Raw genomic sequence first — 17,263 nt, forward strand, 5'->3', positions numbered from 1 at the left:
AGACGAAGTCTTACCTTGTGGCCCAAGCTGCAGTCCGTTGATGCGATCTCAGTTCACTACAACCTCCACCTCCCGGGTTCAAGCAATTCTCCTGCCTCAGCCTCCCAAGTAGCTGGGACTACAGACGCATGCCACCATGCCCAGCTAATTTTTGTATTTTTAGTAAAGACAGGGTTTCACTATGTTGGCCAGGCTGGTCTTGAACTCCTGACCTTGTGATCCACCCGCCTCGGCCTCCCAAAGTGCTGAGATGACAGGCGTGAGCCACCGCACCCGGCCCAAATCTCCTTTTATTATAAGGACACCAGCCAGACTGGAGTAGGGCCCACCATAACAGCCTGATTTAATCACCTTTTTAAAGGCCCTATCTCCAAATACAGGCATTCTGAGGTACTGGGGGTTACGGATTCAACATGTGAATTTCAGGAGACACAATTCAGTGCATAAAAGATTTCAAACAACAACATTACAGTGCAATAACAGAACTGCATTCAAATACAATAGGAACCGCATGAAGGCATAATTCATTCTGACAGGAAGTATCAGAAACCACCATAAAGGAGGTGTCATCTGAGCCAAGTTCTTACTTGAGAATCTCAAGTCTATAAACCATCATCCTTGATTGTCATAGGAATTTTTTTTTTTTTTTTTTTTTTTTTTTTTTTTGAGATGGACTCTTGCTCTGTCGCCCAGGCTGGAGTACAGTGGTGCAATCTTAGCTCACTGCAACTTCCGCCTCCTGGATTCTAGAGATTCTCCTGCCTCAGCCTCCTGAGCAGCTGGGACTACAGGCGCCCGCCACCACACCTGGCTAATTTTTTGTATTTTTAGTAGAGAGGGGGTTTCACCGTGTTAGCCAGGATGGTCTTGATCTCCTGACCTCATGTTCCACCTGCCTCGGCCTCCCAAAGTGCTGGGATTCCAGGCGTGAGTCACCGAGCCCAGCCTGTCATAGGAATATTTTAAGTATCAAAAAATGGAGATAAGATAGAATCAGAAGATAAAAACAGGCTCGGATAGAGGCCAAAAGAAGAATGTATTTGTTCCAGAGGAACAAAGGTAAATACCATCATTTGATAGCTGAACTGGGACTCTGGATTCAAATATAGCTACTTGGGGTGGGTGTGATGGCTCATGCCTATAATCACAGCACTTTGGGAGGCCAAGACGGGCAGATCGCTTACACCCAGGAGCTCCAGACCAACCTGTGCAACGTAGCGAAACCCTATCTTTACAAAAAATACAAAAACTAGCCAGGAGTGGTGGTGCATGCCTGAAGCCTCAGTTACCGAGGAGGTTGAGATGGGAGGACCAACCAAACCCAGGAGGTCGAGGCTGCAGCCGTGACTGCACCACTACACTCCAGTCTGGATGACAGAGTGAGATCCTGTCTCAAAAAACAAACAAACAAACAAACAAACCCAGCAACTTGGAGGTCAAGGGAAAATCTTGGTTTATAGAATAATCTCCTCCTTGCTCTCACTCTTTTAAGTCATGAGGATTTTAGTGTGAGGTATGGGGAGAGGTCGGGAGGCTTTGACAAAGCCCTACCTTTTATCCTCTCTTCCATCTAGAAGCCATTCTTTCTCCACCTACCTTCAGCTACGCTTTTCCCTAGGCCAGATGTTGTTTAATCATGAAATTTTTTAATACGGTTACGTATAGGCCGGATTCTAAACCTCAATTCCTCATTGATTAAAATACCCCTCAGCTGGGCACAGTAGCTCATGCCTATAATCCTAGCACTTTGGGAGGCCAAGGCAGGAGGATCACTGGAGCCCAAGAGTTCAAGACCAGCCTAGGCAAGGTACCAAGACCCCATCTCAAAAATATAAATAAAAATAAAATATTCGTCTCTTGAAGTAACCTAGATTCTTGAAGTAAAAATGGAAAAATGGAACTGTGCTGACCTAGGTAGCACAATGCTGGGAGGATCATTTCTGTTCCCTTTCCAGTGTCTGGATGTGACCTGTTTCCTTCCGACAGGGGTCGCCAGAGGCCATAGGGACCAAGGCCAGGCTTCTAGGAAGTGGCTCCAGGAAGGCAGCCAAGAATGTGAGTGCAAAGGTCAGTAACTCAGCATCAACAACAGCGATGGCATCACCATGACCCCAGCTCTCTCCCTTGGGCCCCTCTGAGACCAATGCAGATGTTATCTCAGCTGACCTCACCCATTCCCCTCTCCACAACCTGCCACATGCAGCACCTGTGCCCGCTTTCTTCCTGACTCTCAGGCAAAAACTGGACTTCTCCAAGGTCTAGGGGGAAAGCCAGCCAATGTCAGGCTGCCCCCTGCCCCTTATCCTTTTCCTAAAGAACCCAGGGCTACCGCCCAAAAGGCTTTTTATTTTTTCCTGGCCTTCCAAAAGCTTCCTGAATCCTATTCTCAGCCTTATTTTACTCATAGGTAAGACTGAAAGCAGAGAGACAAAATGGCTTCCCCAAGGGAAAGCAGCCACTGGAAAGCAGACACCCAAGCCTTACTCCTCATTCTTTGGAGTAATGATATTCTGATGCACCCTCCAAACCTGCCACCAAACCCTTGCCCAAACAGGTCAGGAAAAACAACTCAGAAATACAAGCATTCAAATAGCCGGATGGACACTGTTCTGTGTTGACCCCTTTTCCTACCCCATTGCAGTGGAAATTCAAGGCACAGAAGATGGCGATTAAAGCTTCGTCCTACTCCCTCCTATCATATGTATTAACTCTCCCATCTAAGCAGCAGTGCTGTTGTTTCAGATTGGTTCCTGAGAGCCCCGAGAAGAAAAGTCATGACAGTTTCTGGGCTGCCAAAGAAGCAGTGTCCCTGTGATCATTTCAAGGGCAATGTGAAGAAAACAAGTAAGTTTGCAGAGGATGATTTTCCTTATACCACAGTCACTCCGTGGAATCACTAGGGATGAAGCACGGTTGAGAATAGAAAAAAGAGGTGAAATTAAGACCAGGATAAGCACACAACTCAGCCCTTTCTACTCAATGTCAACTTGTCGGGAAATAGGAAGAGCAGGAAAAGCAGGATACAATTCTCCTGATACTGGAAAGGTTTAACCAAATTCTTAGATTTTAAAACCTCACTTTTACCAAAGTGGGGGTAGATGGGGCTGTTGGAGACCTGGTAATTAATCTCTGAAGATTACACCAGTGTCAGTATCAAACAGAATTTGACTCCTCCCTAGTCTAGCAGTTTTGTGTTTGTTGTTTTGTTCTGTTTTTTGAGTGGGGGTCTTGCTCTGTTGCTCAGGTTGGTCTCAAACTCCTGGGCTCAAGTGATCCTCCCACCTCAGCCTCCCAAGGATCTGGGGTTAGAGGTACACACCATCATACCCAGTTTAGTCTACCAGTTTTTAAGTGTCATATTAAAAAGTATATTGGCAGCCAGGCACAGTGGCTCACGCCTGTAATCCCAGCACTTTGGAAGGCCGAGGCAGGTGGATTGCTTGAGGCCAGGAGTTCAAGACCAGCCTGGCCAACATGATGAAACTCTGTCTCTACTAAAAATATAAAAATTACCTGGGCATAGTGGTGCACACCTGTAATCCCAGCTACTCGGGAGTATGAAGCATGAGAATTGCTTGAATCCGGGAGGCGGAGGTTGCAGGGAGCTGAGATCACGCCACTGCACTCTAGCCTGGTTTTGAACTCCTGGGCTCAAGCTATCTGCCCACCTCGACCTCCCAAAGTGCTGGGATTACAGGCGTAAGCCACCATGCCCGGCCAGATTTCTTAAAGGTCAGACTAAGGCAATACGTATAGTATAATCTCATTTTTGTTTTTAAAATAAACCATTGTATTTATATACCAGAAGGTATGGAAAAATATGTAGCAAACTATTAACAGTGGCTAGCCCTGGAAAATGTGTTGTAGAGGCTGGGGTGAGGATTTAAAAATGTTTTTCCACTGGATGAGTCTTATTTTTATAATCTTTAAAACTCTCATAAAAATTAAATGTTGGCTGGGCACAGTGGCTCACGCCTGTAATCCTAATATTTTGGGAGGCCAAAGAGGGCGGATCACCTGAGGTCAGGAGTTCAAGACCAGCCTGGCCAACATGGTGAAACCCCATCTCTACTAAAATACAAAAATGAGCCAGGCATGATGGTGGGTGCCTATAATTCCAGTTACTCAGGAGGCTGAGACAGGAGAATCGCTTGAATCTAGGAGACAGTGGTTACAGTGAGCCAAGATCGAACCACTGCATTCCAGCCTGGGTGACTGAGCGAGACTCCATCACAAAAAAACATTAAATGTTAAGGCCAGGCATGGTGGCTCACGCCTGTAATCCTAGCATTTTGGGGGGCCGAGGAGGGTGGATCACCTGAGGTCAGGAGTTCCAGACCAGCCTGGCCAACATGGTAAAATCCTGTCTCTATTAAAAATACAAAAATTAGCCAGCCATGGTGGCAGGCACCTGTAATCCCAGCTACTCGGGAGGCTGAGGCAGGAGAATCACTTGAACCTGGGAGGCAGAGGTTGCAATGAGCTGAGATCGTGCCACTGCACTCCATCCAGCCTGCTCATCCAGCGATAGAGCAAGACTCCGTCTCCAAAATAAAAAATAAAAAGAAAGAAATGTTAAAAATGTTTTTAACACTAGCCTCTCCCCTTTATTTGCACCCTAGGACACCAAAGGCACCACAGAAAACCAAACAAGCATTCCAGAGCCTGCCAGCAATTTCTCAAACAATGTCAGCTAAGAAGCTTTGCTCTGCCTTTGTAGGAGCTCTGAGCTCCCACTCTTCCTATTAAATATTCTCAGTCAAGAAGACAGTGAGCATACCTACCAGACACTCTTCTCCCACCTCACTCTTCCACTGTACCCATCCCTAAATCATTCCAGTGCTCTCAAAAAGCATGTTTCTCAAGATCATTTTGGTTGTTGCTCTCTCTAGTACCTTCTTCTCTTGTCAGTCTTATCCTGTGCCCTTCCCTTACCCAGGCTTAGGCTTAATTATCTGAAAGATTCCAGGAAACTGTAGCTTCCTAGCTGGTGTCATTTAACCTAAATACAATCAGCAAAGTAGCAAACAGAAGTCAATAAATATTTTTAAATGTAACAGATCAAAATTGTTTCTTTCAAATGGGGTCTGCCAATTCACATCCAAATGACCCATTTTACTCTATTCACTGCAGACTGAATTCAGATTCTACACATAATTCTCCCCACCAAGACCCTCACTCTGTCTCCATTGGCCTACTTGTTCATCTTTCACTCATTCAACAAATCTTTCTGAGGTAAGAGCTAGGTGGGACAAAAAAAAAAAAAAGTATACCAATGAACTGGACATGGTCTTACTAAAGATAATATAGGTTTAAAAAAAAAATTGGCACAGTTTCTTAGCACTTAGGCAGCCTTTGGTATTTATAACTACTATCATCACCATAACCACCATCATTATCAGTTACCATCATCAGTGGTCACTGTCTTTGAGTTTCCAATCTAGTACAGGATCATAGTTCAGGGCTAGAGAGATGGCATGGAGTATCTCAAATGTCATTCAGAAGGGCCTCAAGCTATAAAGATGGGAGGGCATGACATTAGTTTTTAGCATGGGAGTTAAATGATCAGAGTGACAATATAAGGAAATTAAACTGCCAACCTGGCTGGGCGTGATGGTTCACACCTGTAATCCCAGTACTTTGGGAGGCCTGGGGCGGAAGGGTGGCAGGCGGATCACTTAAGGTCAGGAGTTCAAGACCAGCCTGGCCAACATGGCAAAACCCCATCTCTACTAAAAATACAAAAATTAGCCAGGCGTGGCGGTGCGTGCCTGTAGTCCCAGCTACTTGGGAGGCTGAGGCAGGAGAGTCACTTGAGCCCAGGAGGTGGAGGTTTCAGTGAGCCAAAATGGCACAACTGCACTCCAGCCTGGGGAACAGAGCAAGACTCTGTCTCAATAAATAAATAAATAAATAATCTAGCAACCATTTGTAGGAAGGAACAAAGAAGGAAATAATTATTACAACAACTACAGAGACTGCCCCCTGAATGATGCTTTCCTCAAACATCAGAAGGAGAGAGGAACAAGGAACACTTATCCAGCATCTGGCTTCTATCATCCCAGATGACACAGAAGCCTAAACTGGGATGCTTGCCTTATGAGAAGAAACATTTTAACTGAGTGGTGGGTGGGGTGGGGCTCTGGGGCCCTATTTATGACACAAGAGAGCAAGCCCCTCCCTTCTTGTAAGAGAGTGCTGGGCACATAGCCTCCTCCTACTCCTAATCCTCCCACCAAAGAAAGAGGCACAGAGTTCACTACTTAGTGGGGGCCAGCTGTGATCGGCCCACTGCCAGCTGCCTTAAAAAGGAAGACCAATGATGCCAGGATGGAGTGAAACCCAAGGGAACGTGCCATCATGAGGAATCAATGAGATATCTGTGAAGACAGAAGGCTGGGTGGGAGCCCAGAAGGATGAAACCTGGAAGATCAATATCTCCCGTGAGGGAAGTAACAATGGAGCCAGGTTCTAAGTCAGCATCTAGGCCAGACTGGCAACCTGAGCCACACCAGAGGCCTATAACCACGCCAGAGCCAGAAAAGACACCCATAGCCCAGCCAGAATCGAAGACCCAACAGGAGCCTGATTCAAGGCAAAGACCCCTCACCCAGCAGGAGACCCCTGCACAACATGATGCTGAATCCCAGAAGGATCCTAGAGCCCAACAAAAATCTGCTTCACAAGAGGAATTTCTTGCCCCACAGAAGCCTGCACCACAGCAATCACCTCACATCAAAAGGGTGCCCCTCACTCAACAGGAACCTGCCTCCCAGCAGGGACCTGGGCTAGGAAAAGAATCTACAACTCAACAGGAGCCAGCATTGAGAGAAAGACATGTAGCCCAGCCAGGGTCTGGGCCAGGAGAGCCACCTCCAGTTCAACAAGAAGCGGAATCAACACCTAAGGCCCAGGCTAAACCTGGAGCCAAAAGGGAGCCATCAGACCCGACTGAATCTACATCCCAAGAGACACCTGAACAGTCAGACCAGCAAACAACTCCAGTCCAGGGAGCCAAATCCAAGCAGGGATCTTTGATAGAGCTGGGATTTCTAACAAAACTGCAGGAACTATCCATACAGCGATCAGCCCTAGAGTGGAAGGCACTTTCTGAGTGGGTCACAGATTCTGAGTCAGAATCAGAGGTGGGATCATCTTCAGACACAGAGTCTCTAGCCACGATGGGTGGAATGGTGGCCCAGGGAGTGAAGCTACCCTTCAAAAGAAAATCTGGTTATAAAGTGATGTCAGGATATGGTGGGACGTCGCCACATAAGAAAACCAGTGCCCAGAATCACAGACACTACCAGGATACAGGTGAGTTTGAACCTGGAGGAATTGAAGCCTCTCAGGGACAGTCATTCATTTACTTAAGAAATACTAAAAACTAATGGTGTATGAGGTTAGCTCTGGTTATCCTTCAACAATCCTGAGATAAAGATCAACATTCCCATTATTAAACAAACAAAAAACAAGCCGGGCACAGTGGCTCACGCCTGTAATCCCAGCACTTTGGGAGGCCAAGGCAGGTGGATTGCTTGAGGCCAAGAGTTCAAGATCATCCTAGCCAAGATGGTGAAACACCATCTCTACTAAAAATACAAAAATTAGCCAGGCATGGTGGCGGGTGCCTGTAATCCCAGCTACTCAGGAGGATGAGGCAGAGAATCGCTTGAACCCGGGAGGTGGAGGTTGCAATGAGCCGAGATCGTGCCACTGCACTGCAGCCTGGGCGACAGAGTAAGACTCCATCTCAAAAAAAGAAAAAACGAAGTCTCACTCTGTCGCCCAGGCTGGAGTGCAGTGGCATGATCACGGCTCACTGCAGCCTCAAACTCCTGGGCTCAAGCGATCCTCCTACCTCAGCCTCCTGAGTAGCTGGGACTACAGGTGCACCACCATACCCAGCTAATTTTTACATTTTTTTAGAGACGTGGGCTCGCTATGTTGCCCAGGCTGGTCTCGAACTCCTGGCCCCAAGCAAGCCTCCCACCTCGGCCTCCCAAAGTGCTGAGATTATAGGCATGAGCCACCAAGCAACTGGCCAACATCCTCATTTTATAAATGAGGACACTGAGGCAGAAAAATAAAGAAGTAAGGGTTCTTGCACAGGGCCATGCAGTTAGGAAGTGGCAAAGTCAGGATTTGAAGCCGGGGTCTTTCTTCCCTAGACCAGGCTCCCTCCCTACAGAGGATTTGGGGAAAATCAAATCCCAGAGTGGGAAGGCACTCTGGGCTAGGGACCAGACCAGGAAAGTGGCCCTCTTGCCAGTATTCATTCATCCATCCACAGAAACTGACCGAGGACCAGCTCTGGGGCAGACACAGGCGTAAGTCCCAGCAATACAATGCCAGATGGGACCTTACCCTTCTGGAGTTTCCATGCAGGCTAGGCAGAACATCGGGGCATCAACAGTCTCTCAGTTTACCAGGTCTGTCCTCTGCTGCCAGGAAGACACCTGCTTCCTGCCAGGTTGCCTCCATAGGGGACTCAGTCCAGCCAGGCGGAATGGCCTTGCGGGTTGTGTTCTCAGCAAGGAGGAGCTGGGAGGAGGTGCGGGAGCTGCCAAGGTCTCAGGCAAGGTCAGGGGCTGACGGCAGGAAAGTTGGGGGAGCAGCATCAGAGGATAACGGGCCCAAGGCTCTGGGCTCGCTGCAGGCGCTCTCTCGCCTTCTCTGCCTCTTCCCGGGGCCCAGTGCTGCCCCCTGCCTGCTTCATAGGAGCCCCAGGAAGCTCCGATCTTCCTTCTCTAGGCTCAAAACCCCTGCTATGGAGAAGGGAGGAATGCAAGTTTTATCTCTGGAACTGGAGGTTACTTGTTGAAGTCCCCTGTCGTGGGGGGAAAAAGCAACGCAGCCCTAATCCTGAAGTTGAGGGCATCTGTGAGGCCCTGGTCCAGAGGGCAGGCAATGGCGGCCCCACCGCCCAGAAGCCAGTCCGTCCTGTCTCTCCCAGAGCTGATAAGAGGATAACGCGTTTCTCAGAGCCAGGGCTGGTGGGTATGCTTTGAGAGGGAAGGAGGAGGGGCAGCAGGCAAAGACAGGGATCGAGGTCTGCTCTCCCCAGTGCTGAGGATGGAAAGCTGTTTCTCCAGGCCTCCAGAACACAGTCTCAAGGGATGCCCACCCCACACCGCCACGGCGGGTGAGGCTGCCTCTCAGGCGGTCCAGAAGCAGTTAGCTGTGTGCGTGTGCGCAAGCCTCGAGCCTCCTATGTTTCCCGCCTTTTCTCAGGAATGCGTCGTTCCCTCTACCTCCGCTCTTGGGCCGGCCCGCGGCGTGAAGCTAGTGCGCAGGCGCCGAGCGTCCTCGCCACCACCACCCACCACCCCCATTCTCGGAACCAGGGATTGGGGGGCGGAGACAGAGGGAGAAAGATCCCCCAGGAAAAGCGCAATAGGAGAACTAGGGGCCAGGAGAGGGAAGGCGGGGCTCCCTCCTCCAACGGCTCTCAGGCACAGCCACGCCTCCAGCGCTGGCGCCCCGCCTCGTCTTTGACTTGGCAGAGGACCTGGCCCGCCCCCACCCCAGGCAGAGGCCCAGAGGCGCCCCCACTTTCACCCCTTCAAAAGGCGGGCCGGGCCGCGTTCTAGGGGATCCCTCCCTGGGAAGGTGAGTGGGATGGCGAGACTGAGCCAGCACATGGGAGGCTTCCCAGCACGTGGGAAGATTGGGACTTCCCTGCTGGGGTGCTCCCCGCGGGGCTCCGCACTAGTCCTGTCCGAAGGACGCTTTTCGCCGCCCCCAGGACTGCCTTTTTGTTGGCCGCGAGCCCTTTAATGCGCGATAGGGGGCGGAGCCAGATCTTAAATTCTGGCGGTTGGGGGCGGAGCACGGCAGCGGAGGGAGACCAGGATTGGCTAGGGAGCAGGACCCAGAGAATAGCAAGCTCGGGATTGGGTAATAGGGGGGCCCGACGGTAGTGTGTAGCGAGGATTGGCCCCCTGGGCAGGGCCTCGCGGCTGGAATTGGCCCCCGCGCGAGGACCGCGGGGAATTGATGGAGTCGGCCGGGGGAATGGAACCCGCCGAGGCTGCTATGGCCTCGGCCTCGAAGAATGCCAAAGAGGTCCCGAGGAGCCGCGGTCGCCGGCGGTGGCGAAAAGGCAAGGCCAAAGGTGAGCGCGCAGAGACCTGGAGCAGCCCGGAACGAACCTCGTACATCCTGCGGGGGAGTGGGGACAGCGTGGACTGGCCCACTGCCACGAGGAGTAGGGGGGTCTGCGGACTGGCCCATTGCCGCTTGCGGGGAAAACGGGATGATCCACTGTGAGAAGGGGGTGATGTGAGAGCCGAGAGGCCCACCCTGGCACAGGGACTAGCTGACGCCCGGATCGGCTTGGGAGCAGAGTCCGGAATGCGAGCCTCGTGGACCCAGGTTCCCGCTCGGATTCCGTATTCGCCGTGTGACCAAGGGCAACGGCTGCCCTCAGTGTTTTTCCACCTGGGGAATGGTTCAAGCGCCGATGTTCAGGGCTCCAGCGCTCTTGAGAGGATAAGGGGGAAGGAAGTTAGCAGGTGTTACTCAAAGAGGAAGTCTAGGGGTGAGTCAAGGAGAGGTAGGAGGAAGGGGTACCCATAGTGGAGAGTGCAGCGGGGCCAGTAAAGCTCATCGCAGTCCCGGCCTCCCACTCGGCAAGTCAGTCCATCCATCCATCCATTCATTGTCAGCCCACCTGCTTCAGCCAGCTCCACTGTGGCCTAGCCCTGGCCCCTACCCTTTCCAGGACAAATGGCCCTGGCTTGGCTTCAGACCTGCAGACCTGCACACCTGCCTCAGGAAAAGGGAAGGCCTGATTTCTCTAGGGTGTCACATTATTCTGAGGTCTCAAAAGGCAGAACAAAGGCTGACAGACCAACAGAAATGCTGCAAGCCTCAGGCAGGGGCAGGTCCTCAGTTACAAGCAGTTATCAATCAGCATGGGGACCTGTGGGAAGTTCCCATGCAGGAAGGAAACTAACACCACCCCTCAGCCCCTGGGACCCCAAACTCATTGCTTCCCCTGCCATAGAACACATCATTAGCCCAGAATAGACCTGGAGTTGGCTCCAGACACACGCAGGCTCAGACAGGCTCAGAGGGCAGACAGACTGAAGCCCAAGGGCACTCGCTGTCACAGCAAGACACTGAGCCTCACACCAGCATAGCATACCCAGAGGCAGTACAGACTGTAGTTAAGAAACGTGGGCGTTGGAGATCTGGTTCCTCAGGCTGGGAGCTGTGATGTGCTGGGCAGGAGACTCCCTCTTTCCCTGCCTCAGCTTTCTGAGCTCTGAAATGGGTATGATGATAGGAGTACCTCCTTTTGTGAGGTTAGAGTGAGTGTAGAGCATTTGGCACAGGCACACAGCAAACCCTCAGGAGAACTGAAGGTTATTGTTACTGTTAGTCCTCACTAGACAGTGAACATCCTAAAAGCAGGGCTGTATCTGCCTTGTTTACCCTGTACTTCCAGAGCTTGGTATGCCAGGCAAATAGGCACTCAAATATTTATTGGATTAATAAGTGAAGGAATGTGTGAACTGTAACAGAGATCATAATACTCATGCTTCCCTTGGGGTTGTCATGAGGAGTCAGAATCCAGTTGGGCAGGGCTCTCTGCAAAATGAGCCATTCACAAAGGCTCATTCCTGCAAACTCCAAGATTTGCCTGTCATTATTTCCTAAGGCCCCGCCCTCGTGCCAGGCTTTAGATAAATTAATCAGACCTCACTCCTGCCTCAAGGGCATCTGGGCTGGCTGGAGCAATCCTCGTCATCAGTTTCATCTTGCCAGTAACTGGATGAGGCTGGTGTCCTTATGATCACCCCATTTCCCAGATGACGACACTGGGGCTCTGAGGGACCAAGGCCGCCTAGGCTTCCTTACTTGGCCAGTGAGGGCAAAGAGATGGCTGCCCCAGCCTCCTCCAGGCAGGGAGTTTGTGGGCCCACAACTGCTGTGGGCCCAAATTTGATTCTGGGCCCAGGAGGTTCCAGTCACACAAATTCGTTCAGCAGACATTCATTGAACACTGAGCTGTGCTAGGCCTGGGCTCTCGGTAGCAAGAAGAACAGCTTCACAGTTGAGCTGGGGACACAGATGTTACTCAGATAAGACTATGATTGTAAACTGTCATAAATACAACAGAGAAAAATACCCTGGGAAGATAGAATTGGGAGGCTTCCCAAGGAGGCAATATTGGACCCAAGGATGGACAGGCGTTAAGTGTGCAGGGGGCAGGCAGGGCAACAGAGTGGACAGGATGGAGAAAGACCTGAGGCTTGAGGAAGCATTGAGTTACAGTGCAGAGGGAGCTCAGCCAGGGCCAGGAGGAAGAGGAAGAGGAAACAGCTCAGGCAGGTTAAGAGAGGAGGATGGTAGCTGGGTACAGTGGCTCACACCTGTAATCCTGGCACTTTCGGAGGTCAAGGTGGGAGGACCCCTTGAGTCCAGCAGTTTGAGGCCAGCATGGGCAACATAGCAAGACCCCATCTCTTTTTTTTTTTTTTTTTTTGAGACGGAGTCTCGCTCTGTCGCCCAGGGTGCAGTGGCGCAATCTCGGCTCACTGCAAGCTCCGCCTCCCAGGTTCACGCCATTCTCCTGCCTCAGCCTCCCGAGTAGCTGGGACTACAGGCGCCCGCCACCATGCCCGGCTAAGGCTAGTTTTTTCTATTTTTTAGTAGAGACGGGGTTTCACCGTGTTAGCCAGGATAGTCTCAATCCCCTGACCTCGTGATCCGCCCGTCTCGGCCTCCCAAAGTGCTGAGATTACAGGCTTGAGCCACCGCGCCCAGCCTGCAAGACCCCATCTCTACCAAAAATACAAACATTAGCCAGGCATTGTCGGGTGTACCTGTAGTCCCAGCTACTTGGGAGGCTGAGATGGGAGGATCAATTGAGCCCAGGAGGTTGAGGCTGCAGTGAGCTGTGATGGCACCACTGTACTCCAGCCTGGGCAACAATGACACTTTGTCTCAAAAAGAGAGAGAGAGAGGAGGATGGTACCTGGCTTGGGAGGCCATGTCCAGGATTGGGGGCTTTATCCTGAAAGCAAAGGAGAGGGTGTTGAAGGGTTGGAAGTGTGTGAACAGATTTATGTTTTAGAAGGATCCTGTGGCTGCTATGCAGACAACAAAGAGAACAAAATCAGAAATATATAAAGAGCTGTCACAGTCACCCAGATAATGATGCTACAGCCTGCACCAGGGAGGAGGCAGTGGAAGTGGGGAGAAGGGCCAGGTTCCAGAGGCCTTTGGTAGGCAGAGTGGGCAGGACTAGGGGATGGATTACATGGGAGTTGGAGTGTGGGGAGGTGGCCAGGATGACATCCTGGGTTCCAGCCTAAGCAAATGGGGAGAGGTTTGTTCTCAACACACACGCAGAGACCAAGACATGCACAAGCATGTATATCCGTTTATACATAAACAAATACACCCACACAAGCTCACAGGCCAAGAGAAACAGAGACACAGATACATTCACAGGCTAAGAAACACACATAGGCCATGACACTTGCATACAAACATTCACACCTTCAAACGTACCAGTGCCGACGGACACAGGCCAGGACACGCTAGCCATGACACATACCTGCAGAGGTGCATATGTACACGTGAACCCCAGACACCCTCACACCTGACCAGAAAGCATATACTTTGAAGCACAGACAGAGGGAGCAGCACAAGGAAACAGCAGAGATCAGCAGCGCTGCCCTGGAGCTGCCCCCTGCTGGCCGTGTGACCCCAGGTGGTCATGTCACCTTTCTGTACCTCAATTTTGTCATCTGCCAAAAGGGATGATAATGGTCCCTCCCTCATGGGTTGTGGGGCAGGTGACATGAGTCACTTCGCATATAACACATAAAGAAATCTCATCACCTCCTTTGAGAATAAAAAAAAAAAAAAACCACAAGAAAAGAAATCCCAGCACTTTGGGAGACCGAGGTAGGAGGATTGCTTGAGTGCAGGAGTTCGAGACCAGTCGAGGCAACATAGCTAGATTTGATCCCTATTTCTAAATTCACACACACACACACACAGAAAGAGACCAGGCACCAGGCACGCAGAGACTGTTAGTGCAATGTTTGCTCTTTTATTCAGCCACTCATTGTCCCCGCCTGCATCTGATTCCAGGCTTCCCGACTTCAGAAGCCTTTGCTTCCTCCCAGGCCCCAGACCTGGCCCTTCCTCCATCCCCCATCCACCCCCACCCCACTTCCTTCCCCACCGCCCTCCTTGTTCCTGCTCAGTCCCCAGGAGTCGGATTCAGCTGTCCAGAAGCTCTTTAGGGCAAAGAAAGGTCCAGTGCCCAGTCAGTGGGACACCCCCCAAAGCCAAATCCCCTCTGCCCTACCTCTGCCCTAGTCTGCACCCACGGCCCCAGTGGGCCTGCCCCTGCCCCAGTGCCCTCTGCCAGGGATTCCTGGCGAGTTTCTGGCAGCCTCAACATCCCTTCCTGCCAGCTCCACCCAGCCCAGCCCTCAGGGAGCAGCCTGGAACAGGACAAAGGGCAGAGCTCTGGAGTCCCTAGTGCCTGGGTGCAGCCCCTTCCCCACTCCTTTGTGTAGTCACTTGTTTTGTCGGAAATGTCACCTCTCCTCATCTTTTTATCTTTTTTTTTTTTTTTTTGAGACAGAGTTTCACTCTTGTTGCTCAGGCTGGAGTGCAATGGTGCGATCTCTTCTCACCGCAACCTCCGTCTCCTGGGTTCAAGCAATTCTTCTGCCTTAGCCTCCTGAGTAGCTAGGACTACAGGCATGCGCCACCACACCCAGCTAATTTTGTATTTTTAGTAGAGACGGGGTTTCTCCATGTTGGCCAGGCTGGTCTCGAACTCCCGACCTCAGGTAATCCACCTGCCTCGGCCTCCCAAAGTGCTGGGATTACAGGCATGAGCCACCGCGCCCAGCCCCCACTCCTTACCTTAAAAGATCCCTACCAGCATGGATGCTACCACTTTACCAAGGGATGGCAGTGCACCAGGCACTGCCTAAGGGCTAAATAAAACAGGCAAAAGTCTCTGCCCTCAGGGAACTTACAATCTAGTGGGGGAGACAGAGAGCAAACAATATAAATTCAGGCATGTCTCAGAGATATTTGGGGTTTGGTTCGAGACCACTTGATAAAGCGAGTCACACAAATTTGTTGGTTGCCCAGTGCATAGAAAAGTTATGTTTATACTATCCTATACTCTATTAAGTGTACAATAACATATGTTTAAAAATACCATGTACATATTTTGTTTGTTTGTTTGTTTTTTCTGTAGAGACGGAATCTCACTATGTTGCCCAGGCTGGTCTCGAACTCCTAGCCTCAAGTGAGCCTCCTGCCTTGACCTCCCAAAGTGCCCGGATTACAAGCATGAGCTACCACGGCTGGCCCCATACTATGCTAATGATCATCTGAGCCTTCAGCAAATCCTCATCTTTTTGCTGGTGGAGGGTCTTGCCCCAGTGGTAGTGGCTGCTGACTCATGAGGGTGGTGGTTGTGGAAAGTGGCTGTGGCAGTTTCTTAAAATAAGGTAACAATGAAGTTTTCTGCTTCAATTAACTCTTTCACAAAACAGTGTTCTGTAGCATGTGATGCTGTTTGATACCATTTTGGCCACAGTAGAACTTTCAAAATTGGGGTCAGGTCAGGCACAGTGGCTCACGCCTATTATCCCAGCACTTTGGGAGGCCGAAGTGGGCAAATCACCCAAGGTCAGGAGTTTGAGACCAGCCTGGCCAACATGGTAAAACCCCGTCTCTACTAAAAATTCTAAAATTAGCTGGGCATGGTGGCAGGCGCCTGTAGTCCCAGCTACTTGGGAGGCTGAGGCAGGAGAATCACTCGAACCTGGAAGGCGGAGGTTGCAGTGAGCCGAGATCGCACCATTGCACCCCAGCCTGGGCAACAAGAGTGAAACTTGTCTCAAAAAAAAAAAAAAAAAATGGGGTCAGTCCTGTCAAAGCCTGCTGGTGCTTTATCAACCAAGTCTATGTCATAGTCTAAATCCTTTGTTGCCATTATTCCTGGCTATCAAATGTATTTCTTTTTTTAATTTTTTTTTTTTTTTTTTTTTTTGTAGATGGGGAGGGTCTCACTATGTTACCCAGGTTAATCTCAAACTGGTCTCAAGCTATCTTCCTGCCTTGGCCTCCCAAAGTGCTGCAAGTACAAGTATGAGCTACCGCACCCAGCCTACAAAATGTATCTCTATTTTAAAATGTATTTCTAGTTTTTATTATTTAATAAGACTTAGAGCTAGGCATGGTGGCACATGCCTATAATCCCAGCTATTCAAGAGGCTGAGGCAGGAGGATCACTTGAGGTCCGGTGTTCAAGACCAGCCTAGGCAACACAGCCCTATCTCTTAAAAAATACAAAAAGTTAGCCAGGTGCAGTGGCTCTCACCTGTAATCCCAGCTACTAAAGAGGCCAAGGCAGGAGGATCTCTTGAGGCCTGGAGTTCAAAACCAGCTATCTAGGCACTGTCGCAAGACTCTGTCTCTAAAAACCTGAAAAAAAAAAAAAAAAAAGAACCAGGCATGGTGGTGCCCATCTGTAGTCCCCGCTACTCAGGAGGCTGCAGTGGGAGGATCACCTGAGCCCAGAAGTTCAAGGCTGCAGTGAGCTATGATCGCACCACTGCACTCCAACCCGGGCGACACGGCAGAAATCCAACTCTAAAACTGAAAATTAAAAAAATAATGATAAATAATAAGACTTAAAAGTTGAAAATATTCCTTGGCCGGTGGGCTGCAGAACAGATGATATTGTTAGCAGGCAGGAAAACATTAATCCACTCGTATGGCTCCACCAGGGCTCTCTGGTGACCACGTGCATTGTCATTGAGAAATATTTTGTTTTTTTCTGTGCAGTCCGTCTCAACAGTGGGCTTGAAATATTCAGTAAACCATGCTATAAACAGACATGCTGTCATCTAGGCTTTGTTCCGTTTAAGAGCACAGGCAGAGTACATTTGGCGTAATCCTGAAGGCCCTAGGATTTCTGGAATGATAAATGAGCACCGACTTCAACTGAGTCACCAGCTGCATTAGCCCCTAATAAGGGGGTCAGCCTGGCCTTGAAGCTTTGGAGCCAGGCACTGACCTCCCCTCCAGCTATGAAAGTCCTAGATGGCATCTTCTTCCAATACGTGGTGGTTTCATCTACACTGAAAATATGTTGCTTAAGGCAGCCATCTTCCTCAATGATCTTGGCTAGATCTGGATAACTTGCTGCAGCTCCTCCAGCAGCGCTTGCCACATCACCTTGCAATTTTTTTTTTTTTTTTTT

The 17,263-nt window shown here is 50.2% G+C and overlaps 2 protein-coding genes across 2 annotated transcripts in view; both read left to right on the forward strand.

Annotated features, from left to right (window-relative positions):
- The window catches only part of CXCL17 (chemokine (C-X-C motif) ligand 17), a 24,194-nt gene extending 19,132 nt beyond the window's left edge, over nt 1-5,062 (forward strand). The window contains exons 2-4 of the mRNA XM_011982812.1: nt 1,987-2,067; nt 2,743-2,844; nt 4,623-5,062. Coding sequence (XP_011838202.1) covers nt 1,987-2,067; nt 2,743-2,844; nt 4,623-4,720 — 281 coding nt within the window. The 3' untranslated portion in view covers nt 4,721-5,062. The remainder of the gene's footprint in view (nt 1-1,986; nt 2,068-2,742; nt 2,845-4,622) is intronic.
- Nucleotides 5,063-6,187: 1,125 nt separating this feature from the next.
- LIPE (lipase, hormone-sensitive) overlaps nt 6,188-17,263 on the forward strand; it is a 36,846-nt gene continuing 25,770 nt past the window's right edge. The window contains exon 1 of the mRNA XM_011982820.1: nt 6,188-7,317. Within this exon, the coding sequence (XP_011838210.1) occupies nt 6,417-7,317 (901 nt within the window). The 5' untranslated portion in view covers nt 6,188-6,416. The remainder of the gene's footprint in view (nt 7,318-17,263) is intronic.

This window comes from Mandrillus leucophaeus, unplaced genomic scaffold (assembly GCF_000951045.1).
Source record: "Mandrillus leucophaeus isolate KB7577 unplaced genomic scaffold, Mleu.le_1.0 Scaffold106, whole genome shotgun sequence".
Classification (NCBI taxonomy): domain Eukaryota; kingdom Metazoa; phylum Chordata; class Mammalia; order Primates; family Cercopithecidae; genus Mandrillus; species Mandrillus leucophaeus.